The sequence below is a fragment of the Perna viridis genome, chromosome 5, assembly GCF_037379345.1.
Source record: "Perna viridis isolate PV_CMFRI_1.1 ecotype Kerala chromosome 5, ASM3737934v1, whole genome shotgun sequence".
Classification (NCBI taxonomy): Eukaryota; Metazoa; Mollusca; class Bivalvia; order Mytilida; family Mytilidae; genus Perna; species Perna viridis.
Window position 1 is genome coordinate 19,045,389 of NC_142449.1, and position 11,834 is coordinate 19,057,222.

At 33.7% G+C, this 11,834-nt stretch overlaps 1 protein-coding gene across 1 annotated transcript; it reads right to left on the reverse strand.

Moving 5' to 3' along the window:
* LOC148616397 (mitochondrial inner membrane m-AAA protease component paraplegin-like) lies at positions 1–9,446 on the reverse strand. The gene is made up of 3 exons (XM_088583399.1): positions 9,052–9,446; positions 3,088–3,916; positions 1–1,986 (listed from the first exon to the last, which is right to left on the reverse strand). Exons 1-3 carry the CDS (start codon positions 9,379–9,381, stop codon positions 845–847), a joined length of 2,301 nt encoding a protein of 766 aa, XP_088439525.1. The 5' UTR covers positions 9,382–9,446; the 3' UTR covers positions 1–844.
* Positions 9,447–11,834: the final 2,388 nt, after the last annotated feature.

Sequence of the window (11,834 nt, forward strand, 5' to 3'; positions counted from 1 at the left end):
TTTATTACATCATAAATGTTTAATGTATATCACGACAGTCCAACAGTGACAAAAATATACTTCACTAGCTGCTGAATTCCACAATAGGCTTCACCACTGTAAACGCATATACTATGAAAGTACTATTGTTCGTGGGTTTCCAATCTTCGTAGTTTTCGTGGGTAGCCCAAACCACGAAATTTGGTTCCCAACTATAAGAAGATTTCCCTTGATGTGTATACTGGAAACCTCAAAACAATGAATTTAAGAATCCACGAACTTGTGTTTTTTCCATAATTCAAGAAAAGTTATATCCACAAATTTAAGTACTTTCACAGTATGTTATTTAGGTATTCTTTCCAATCTATCGCACAAATATGTACTGTAATGGTGTTAGATTTGAAATTTCATGTTAAAAATCTATCATTATTGTTTCTGAAAAAAGTAGTATTCTGAACAATAATTTGTTGATTTACAACAGATAATTTTGGTGTCATAATTCTTCTTGGTTTCACACTCAGTATTTAAACTAACACATGTATACCTTTAGAATAAATTGACTTTTGGTCAAATCAATCAAAATAAAATAATGGTTATAAAATTGAATCATAACAAAATAAAATTTGTCAAAACCCTACAAAAACTTAATCATTTTAAGCATGTATATGTATCATCTCAATTTTTGTTCTCATAATTTGTCAATTTATTATTACAATGTGCTTCATATACACCAGCAATACACCATTTAACATATAAATACATGTATGTAATATCTGCATGGATACATACATAGTGCTGTATTTAATACATTTAGACAAGGCTATCTTCAGCCTAGAAAGATGACATAATTTAAAGATCAAAATAATTACTTTGCATTTGACTCCATCAAGTTGTTCAGTTCTATCTTGTTTTTCTCTCCATGGGGTGGGGGACCAATTAAACGTTCTACATCATCATATGTGATGACTTCTTTCTTTAATAGTTCAGCAGCTAGCATGTGTAGTTTGTCCTTATTCTCAGTCAGTAATTCTTCTGTGTGTTTGTATGCCCTGGCAATGAGACTTTGAGCTTCCCCATCAATAGTTGCAGCTAGTTTTTTACTATATGGCTTAGAACCAAAACCTTCTTCATCATCTGGGAAAGATAATAATCCTATTTCATCATTCATACCAAATGATTTTATTTGTTTATATGCAATTCTTGTAACTTTCTGTAGATCATTTTGAGCTCCTGTTGTGACACGGTTAAATATAAGGGATTCAGCTACTCTCCCACCTAATCCTACACAAATCTGTTCAAACAACATTTCTTTAGAAAACAGTTTTCTGTCTGAGGGTGCTGTTTGAGCAAAACCAAGAGCACTGCTAGTTCTCGGCATTATAGAAATCTTCAGAATAGCATCAGTATTTTTTAACAACCATCCAACTAAGGCATGACCTGACTCATGGTATGCAACAACCTTTTTTTCTGCAGGTCCTAAAACAGTGGATTTCTTAGCAACACCCGCTATAACTCTTTCAACAGCATAATCAAAGTCAGATACACCAATAGAAACTTTCTTTTCTCTTGCAGCATGAAGAGCAGCCTCATTGCATATGTTAGCTATATCTGCTCCTGTCATACGGGGTGTCAACTGTGCTAATTTTAATGAGAACTCTGTTGGTGATTGGCTTAACTTAAGTTGTTTTAAATACATTTCAAACATCTCCTTCCTTTCATCTAGCGTTGGAAAATCTATCATTATATGACGATCAAATCTGCCAGGACGTAATAATGCTTTATCAAGAATATCTGCCCTGTTTGTTGAAGCTAACATTATAACCCCTTCAATAGTACCCATTCCATCCATTTCCACCAGAAGCTGATTTAGTGTATGTTCCTCTTCCCCTCCTGCCATACTACTTCCTCGTTTACGTCCTATGGCGTCTATTTCATCAATGTATATTATGCAGGGGGCTGACTTTCTTGCCTCTTGAAACAGACTTCGTACTCTTGAAGCACCAAGACCTGCAAAAAATAAGGATACTTTGTGTTAGAGACAATGGGATGTAACTAGAGCCTGGATCCATCACCAAAGCATGTGGTCTTATCATTTGATCATTTAAATAAAACAATTTATCACTGAAAGACTTCCCTATATTTACATTATTCCTGTCACCACTGACTAGCCGGAGCAACTTAGAAAGATCATTTGTAGAGGGCATTGAGGTCATCATCCCTAACAAGTTTCAAAACATTGTAACCTACAATTTAGAGAAGTGCATCTTTGATAATTTACAAATCAGAAACTGAGATAGCCTCTGGCACCCATTAAGTTTGATCAAAAGGAACCATAAGTGGATCTTTTGTAGAAGCTCTTCCATACATCTTTACAGCCAAGTCAATGAGTTTTTGTGTAGTTGAGCAAAATGCGAAAATTCAATGAATGAAGAAGGCAATGTGATTGCATAAGCTCACATCAAAGTAATACACAATTCTGTTTATACATTTATACCTAAGTACATTGTATAGCCCTTAGATGTAGATACATATTTTGTATCAATGTTCTTTTTTTTTTTAATATGTTTCAAGTAATCCCACAGACATGCAAGTTTTTTAAGCCAGACAGAGACCTTATAGTCATTTTACTAATTATGTACATAAACTTGCATGAATACTTAAATACTTATCCGTCTAAGAATCAGGCAAAATGTGTATAAGGCGTGGCGCATGAAGTTTTTATTGCATTATCCAAGTATTTATACCCCATAACCTTTAACGTCAAAGTGTTTGTAAACTTTACCTTTTGAAGATATTGATAATTCAAATTTAGTTGAAATGCACTATGGAAAAATGGCGGGAAAATTTTCCTGCACATTTTCCTTATATAAGCAGTCAAAAAATATGTACGTCACAGATGCTCCAGGATAAAATTTAAATAGCTTTTCAGTTGTTTTCTAGATGTACTGAATATATTTCAGGCAAAAAAGACCAAATTGAGATAAATGATGTGCCACCCATTACCTGATTCTTACTCAAAATGGCACTTTAAAGTCAATTATATCACTTTGCTTCATTTTTAATATAAATCAATGTGTCTTTAATCATATTTTTACAAGGAACATGTACCTCCAAGCATTTCAACAAACTCTGATCCAGCCATAGCCAAGAATGGAACTCCAGCTTCTGAAGCAACTGCTTTAGCTAGAAGAGTCTTTCCACACCCTGGAGGCCCTAGTAACAGAGATCCTTTTGGAATTTTTGCACCAAGTTCTTTGTACCTCTTAGGGTTTTTAAGATAATCAACAAACTCCATGACCTCTATTTTTGCCTCTTGAAGACCTGCAACATCTTTAAAAGTTGTTTTCCTCTTCATAGCATTTTTAGCATCAACTCTTGTAAATCTAGCCTTAGTCACACTGTCAAATAAAGATTTGTCTGTCTTAAGACCCTTCATACCACTCATTCCAGCAAAAAGATTGAACAATACAACAATAACTAGAATTGACAAAAGCCAGTTCATTAAATTTGTTTCAAAAGCATTTAACTTAATATAATGAATAGAGAGTCCATTTTCTGGTGCTATTCCTAGTTTTCTCTCGGTGTCTCTGATTTTTTCTTCGAACTTGAAGTCTTTTCCATCTGGTAGTTTTAACACATATCTAGTATGAAATGTTTGCTCTCCCCGAATAACAGCTCCTTGATGTGGGTGGACAATAATTTTCCCATCAGGCATTACTTCAATTCGTTCCACCTCACCCTTTAGCAGCATGTCATAGTAAAATTCTTTCCATGACAAATTTCGGTTGTATGGTCCATTGCTATCATTATCATCACTGGAAAAAAATGTGTTGGCCAAGAAGATAAATAGAACAGCTAAGGCCGTCAGTCTGGTGATTGCCTTCCTCATCATTTCCATGGCCTCCTTCCTTTCATCCTTTTCATCTTCATCTTCATCCTGAAAGTATAAAAAATCAAATCTTATTTTATACAATTCTTGTACACAAAATCTAAGCAAACATACATTGAAATTGGTTGAAAAGTAACTTCAATTGAGCCATTTTACGGTAAATGAAGCTGCATTAACCAAGGCCCTTGGGACTAGGATTTTTTTTTATCACTATTATGTTTCCATATTTGGACTGTTATATGTGTTCACTAACACAAAAATCTTGGCATACAATGTACCACCAAAAGCGTTAAATATTATCATGTCAGAGAACACAAATAACAGTCCAAATATGGAAATAAATTAATTTAATGATAATTTGGAGATATAAAAAAAATTCCTGGTCCTAACTCTCAAGGGCCTGTGGTCATAACCTGACCACGTTGGCAAATTTTTAACAATTTGGGTCACAACATACATACTCCCTATGGACATGGTGGAACTAACCTCTCTTTTATAAGTACAATCTACATGTAGCATTGATATACTTAGTACATACACATTACATACATTGTGAATTTCCCATCTAATCTATGCAAAATAACTCCTCTTCTTTGCATAACAAAAGACCAAAAATTAAAAAATTCCACTTGATTCGCATAGAATCTTTTTCAAACTTCATTCAAATATCTGATAGAACAATTGGGGACAATTTCATGAAATGCACGTTTTGGCCCCTAATTAAAAAAAAAAATGGAATAATTTCAGGCCATTGCCATAACCCCAAAAGGTTAAGAATTGCTAATGCCAACTTTCCTTTTGGGGTATGGATGTAACTGTGAGTTAAGGCCTATATTTACCAACTAATACTCAAGTTGTGACATTAACACAAAATATTTATTGATAACGACATAAACTTTTACATTCATATAAAAAGGAAGACCAACATGACTTAGACAAGGCTGATTACTGCTACCTATAGATTTTGTTAAGAGTGGATGGCAAGGACGAACCGCGACACTTTGAAAAGGAGGGGTACCAGCCAGGGTTCCTCAGAAAGGGGGTGGTGGTGCAAGGATATGATTTGCCATTTTGTGTCAATTACTAGTATACATATGAAAATGACAAATTTTCCAAGCGTAAAAGTCAAATAATATTATTTTGGGCTAAACCTATGAAGGAAAGAGTTATTTCTACTAACTACTATTTCTTTCTAACTTTATTGATAATGCACTGTTATGTAAATATCATAGATGTCTGCACCAATGAGAATATGAAAGATTTTTTATTTATAACATATATGTCCAGTGTGGTGACTGTGTTTTTCAACAAACGATTGTGCTTTGCTACTGGCTGACCTGTTCCTACATTTTTAAGAGGCTGACCTGATAGCTTATCCGATCACAAAGAAGGAAAATCCTTTGCTCTCAGTTTCCACTATATAAATCAGGTAATTTATCTTTAAACAATCCTAGTTTCAGGGATTCTAAACATGCAATATCTATCCTAAAAAAACTTGAGATAAAGGACACTAAATACATTATGAAGTCAGTCTTGTATCTCGTCCTACATTTTGAGATCAATGGCAAATGAAAACTCAAGAAAAGAATATACAGTACATCCAGAGAGGGAGGATTCTCTTACTTTTATTTTGGTGTCTAGTGGATAGTCCACACCTAAAATCCTCCATGCAATTTTTCCCATCTGGGAGTATTTTATTGTCTTCTTGGGAATATTTTGTTGTCACTCCAAGTTTATTATTACCTTGTGTATTGTAATAATGTTCACCTGACAGGTAAGTCAGGATGTACATGTAGGTGGTACTTCAAAGGATAATCAAGGCAATAAAAAACTCCCAGCTTGGAGTATTTTATTGCCTTTTGGAGGAACTACACCAAGACCACTCCAGGATTTTTATGGCATTTTTGGGAAATTTCTGGAGTCACTCTGAAAAGTGACACCAAAATGGGAATTTGATAATCTCTACTCTGGATGTACTGTACGAGAAATGTGATGACTTCTCATTCTGTATTGTCAACTTTCCTATCAGCTCTGCACATTCCTTTAGCACTTCAGTATGAAGTTTTCATATGACAACTCAAATGTTATGCCAGAGCTTGCCCTATTAAACTATGCAGACTTTTTGTACCATGCTTGACTTCTTACAGTTAAGCTTCTGGAGCAGGGTTTTGTTGCTACAAGATTCAAGTCATCACTACACTAAGTTTTATGGCCATCATCATGAACTCATGGATCCATTTGCATCATGAAAACTGACTTTTTCGCCATGTCCAAGTTGTCCTTTCCGCTTTCACCTATCCCAGAATTGCCATTTTAACAACAACTCTAGAAAAGCAGAGAATGCTTACCCTACCAATCTGGTCCATAGTCTCAGTTTTTAGTGTTTTGTCTTTCTTGAACATGTTATTTTGGTTATTTCATGCTCATTGTTATGCGTATCTGTTTTTCCATGGATTATAAACTTTATGTATTCTTTTAATTTCTGCTCAAATCTTGGTTCCCTTGATTACACATTCCTATATTATAACACATGATATGCATCTGCATTAAAAGTTCAAACAATCACTTCCTGACTATATATACATGTATCACTTCAGACAGAAAGATCTTGAGTTACTCATGTTTTGACAGAAAATCTTCATATCACATTCAAAAACTTCTCCTTGTTTAAGATTTGTCTTTGACAGGGAGAAGTTTTTGTAATAGATTACTGAACATAGACAAAAATGTCAAAACTAATTTTTCAAACAGAATTAACAAAAACTTCTCCTTGTCATATATACATGTATATGTATGTTTAGGTTAGGCCCTGCACATGTAGGATGTTGCTGATGCTCTGTCGCTATTGAACTTGCTTAAAGTCCCTTCTCATATTTACAGAATGCAAACCATTTTAGCAAGTTGTTCAAAGGGACATAACCCACCAACAGATTTCAACAACACACCACAACCTGATTGGCGGTCCCATTGGATAAAGGAAGAACAGTAAACATTTTTCTTTGACATTTGAACTATTTTTGCTCTGGTACACAAAATACCTTGGTGTGTATCACAACCTGAAGGACTGCTTGGATCATTTTTTACCTACATTGTATATGTACATGTAGCTAGAGAAGTCCTGGACATAACCAGTATGCCACTGATGTGATTCAACATTTACTTGTACAAACTGTATAAAAGACAGGACTGAAATCCATTACTTGTCAATCTTCACGTGGACCAACTCCCAAACAGTTAGAGTAGGGAAATGCTCTTAGACCAATATGGGATCTGGGAGTAGGACAGACTGTCAACAGAGCAGCCCAGTCGCAAGTTAGTAGGACATACTCTGACTGGGTTCTTTGGTCAGTAATTCTGAAGGCCAGGCTTCGCTACCTCCATCTACTAACAGACATCTACTAACACAATCCCCATAAGGCCAAAAAAAAATATGTCTGTCTCAGGTTTCCCAATTTACCCTAATTTTTTCTCCCGACCCTAATACATTTTTGCTCCAAAATTAACAAAATTGGTAATTTCCGCCAATTTCCGGTATAATATGGATCATTTCCGGTAAAACTGAAAGTACGTTTAAAACTAGGTCACAATAGCGTTTGAATAGGAGACTGATTTATATCACGTTGATCCAAGTGTATTACTTATGATGAGCACAATGGAAGCCACGAGTGGTACTAAAATATAATAAATTCTGTCACCAAGAAAGCACCTCTCTCGTGTCAGCGCTTCCAAACAGACTGATTGTACTTAAGGAGCTTTTGAGCTCTATCATGAAGAAGTTGTCAGAAAAACATTTGCAATAAAGTTCTTTAAACATTCTCTTAGATTTAACGCTTTATACATGAAATAATTAGATTTTTCTTGTGCAGGTTCAATTACAACTTCAACAGATCATATTCAAGAGCCTTTTATCCCCCAGTCTTTGTCCAGTGTCAGACTGATAGTTTTAGACAGATAGTTTGTAACAACTAAACATTAAAAGCCTTAAGGAGGTTTGAATTTTGAAGTCCAAAACAGAAAACCAGACAAAATTATTAGACATAGAAGACACATATAACAACACTATGAAGAAACACATATTACAATCAGCTACATGAACTTGCATTAGTCCTAGAGTGACCTCAGCTGCTCAAGACAGGGTAGCGGTTTCTGCTTGTTGCCACTTATTTTACAGTACCAGACATACATTTGTACATCTATACATATAGGTCAGACATTCTTCATACTCAAGGTTTAATGAAATAAATGAATGAAACATTCTGATCACACTTTATTCATATAAATAAGCATTTTTCACTTTGTCTTTAAAAAAAATACATCAATTAACAGAGAAATTTTTAACTTTTTAAAATATATTTGCAGGTAACATTTTAAAATACAGTGTACTTATATTTTGTTCAAAGCTCCAACAAAAAAATATGTGTATTGTAATAAAAGACATGATTAATAGGTGTGTATGTTAAAAATTAAACTTTCTTCTTAAAACCATACATTTTCATGACTTGAACATGATGCTATTTTACAAATATAGGCTTAACTTTAGTCGAGAAAAAATAAATTGAAAAAAAAAATGAAAATGCCTACCTACCTACCCTATTTTTTGGGAGGAATGTAACTCTAAACAGACATTTTATTTTTTTTAGCCTAAGGGTGGTCGTGTGAGATCCATAAGGATAGTCAAGACCATAAAAACAACCAATTGGACCATTACTTGTTTTGCAAATGTACATGTATCTCAACATAAAGCAAATGCAAGGAAAACAGTTCACAATCATATCTTATGATTGGCATCAATCATGATCACTATCCTATTCTAAGCTGCAAACATATACATCTGCTGTACACATACATTTGTATATCTGTCTCATATACAGTAACATCTGTAAGATTACTCCAGCAATGCTAGAGCTTGTCTGGCAAGCTAACGGAATGGAGGAATAGAAATTCAACCTCTTATGTTGTAAGAGTACACTAAGATACATTGTAACATATCCAGAAATGTGTAAAACAAAATTTTTGAAAAAGGGGGTTTCTAGAAAATCGGTGGCTCATTTTTGTCAAATCTTGCTCAACTGAACAAAACTGTCCAATAAAATGTGAAATCTAAAGACTAAACCCACCCACCCCAAAGGAAATATGTCATTGTCCCGCACTTTCATTACCATAATTGGCATAGAAATACAAACCTTCTCTTGCTTTCCTTGGTCTTCGTCATGTCTGTTTAAAACCGAGCTTGATCTACTAAAGCATCGTATCTGGTCAGCAACTTGTCTTGTAATTGCAGCTTTTTTAATGTGACCACTTCGTCTAAGCAGTGTTGATATAGTTCTAACTTCTCTGGAAAATCTATTGAAAATTTTCGTCTGGCAAGTAAATAATTTTTTCTCCTTTTCTGTCCAATGAGTTTGTCTCAGAAGTGTAAGCCGTCGACGATTAGTAAAATTTATACTGTATTGTAACCTCTTTAGAACATCAAGAGGCCTGTTATTTGCTCGAAAAAGCTGAACGAAAGCCATTTCTAATCCTAGTTTCTTACGAAATCATTTTAAATTACTTTGTTTTGTAACCGTCCCTGTCCCGGAAGTACATATAGTTGCGTTCGCGAAAACGACAATCAGAAATCAGGTACAAATATACTTGAGGTTGGGATTATTTTTTTTCATCCACGTTGAATACTGGAACGTAGTGAACAAAATACAAGAGCTAGTTTTAATTAGATTGTGCAACATGCAAGTTTTTTTTTTATTCTAAAGATAACACAAAGGTAATAATCAAACTCGAAATTGAGGCAAAGCCGAACATTGTTTTGGACATTTCTTCGTTACATAGACATAAAAATTCAAGTCTGTGGCCATAAAAAATTTCAATAAAATTAATTATACATATTCATGAAAAAGGTTTCATAAGACATATTTAGCATCAATGCTTTTTCTGAAATTTGTAGTAAAATTATTGATTTCTCGTGATTTCGGAGACTGAAACTTGTAATCACTCGGACAAAATCAAGCTGTCCTATGTAACGAAATGAAAGAAACTTACTAAATGCGAAAAAATAATATTTATTATTAATTACATGTCAAGGAGTTTTTTGGTAGATTACAATAAAAAAAATCACCCAAATCATCTATTGGGCCGATTTTGAATGTTTTTCTGTTTTTCTGACAATGGTGTATTGTGGCTAAAATAGACGTACGTTCTGGAGGTGACAATTTTATTCTCAACGAATCGAGTAAATACAATGTTTACAAGCATAAACCATTTCATAAATATTACAAAACATAAGTATGCAAAAATATTAAAACTAAGCTCAGTCCTCAAAATATAATACTTGTAAAAAATACATTTCATTTGGGGAAAGATAGTTAAGAGCTAACCGCATAAAACAATAACTTAAATTCACTATTTTCATATTGATCATAAAATAGTGTTACTATACCTCTCATAAGTACCAATAAATGTCAATTTCTAAAATATTACTTAAATCCAAAACATAAATTTACATGCGAAATAATTGTGAAGTAAATTTTAGAAGTAAAGTTATATCTAAAGTTTCATTTAAAGTAAACAGTTAAAATCTTATTTATTCAAATAAATAAATGAAAAACTAGTACTAATTTAATAAATGAAAGTAAAAATAAAATCAAACTAAAATAATGAGAAAAATATATTTTGATTACTGATCACTGTATATGTTTGGACAAATAAAGTATAAAACTTAATATCTTCATTTACCAGACCAGCCTCGGAAGAACGCAGTGTCCGACGGGCCACGGACGCAAAATGAACAATGCCAGACATAATAAGAAAACACCAACACTCCACCAAGACTAAACCATGAACGAATGTTCCCCAAAACGCAACAAAAGACATCTAAATAATTGTTGTATAGAACGTTTCGCACGGAAAGGGCGCCGACATTTCGAGGAGTCGTATACTACGCCCTCGACTTCCCCTCTCCCACTATACCTTTTAATATATACACTGACTGGTAGATAATAATGAATTTGTATATTAAAAGAATTATTCTCTGCATATGTATGGCACGCGAAATTAACCAAAACCCCGTTATCTATGGGTTAACAGACCATTATCTATTGGTTAACAGACCGTAACTCACAATATCACCTGTGATCGATAATTAAATTCCGCTATCTATGGGTTAGCAATCCACTAACATATAGATAACGCACGCTAACCCATAGATAACGGAAAATTAATTATCAATACCGTTTGTAGTTGATAATTATTTCTAGTTAATTCATTGAAAACACTTTTATATATGAATTAATTTACAAAATTAGCGTTATCCATGGGTTAGCAAGTGTTAACTATAGGATTTCGTTATCTATGAATTAGCTTCGGTATCCTATAGTAACACTTGCTAACCCATAGATAACGCTAATTTCGTAAGTTTATTCATATAAAACAGTGATTTAATTTCAATGAATTAACTAGAAATAATTATCAATATCTGTTATAAGATCACCTGGCTAAAGAAAGAAAACCTATCTAACTTATAAGACTTTAGAAACATTTAGAATACTACAAAGTTCCACCTGTACTATCTGTGGGAAACAATCATTTAGGTACACATTCTGGAACTTTGTCTGATAAATTTAGACATTTCTCGGACTTCAATTTAAAGTTTTAGGGAAATCATGTTTCTGTGTTGTCTGTAAACATTAGTTTGTTAATCCATGACTGGAGCGGCACTCCTAAAGCCTATTATTTACTGACTATAAAAAATGTTTTGTTTTGCTTCTTTTGCTTTTAGTTACGTATACTCTGCTTTTTTAAGTTAGTAGTGCTGTGTATGTGTACCCGCATAATGTTTTTTTCGTCACATATATAACTGTCTGTCTAAACAGGGACTGTTTTGTCAGTCTGTTTCATTTAATTCCTGTCATATTCCACCTATCATATATCATTCATTGATTTGATTTGAGGATTTGAGGCTTGTTTTCCACCA

Bases quoted from the DNA above. Each gene is read 5' to 3' on its own strand.
- LOC148616397 (XM_088583399.1), bottom strand. From the start codon at position 9,381: ATGGCTTTCGTTCAGCTTTTTCGAGCAAATAACAGGCCTCTTGATGTT. The intron at 3,917-9,051 runs GTTTGTATTTCT...TTATACTTTCAG, and splicing joins ACCAAGGAAAGCAAGAGAAG to GATGAAGATGAAGATGAAAA. The intron at 1,987-3,087 runs GTACATGTTCCT...TATTTTTTGCAG, and splicing joins GTTTGTTGAAATGCTTGGAG to GTCTTGGTGCTTCAAGAGTA.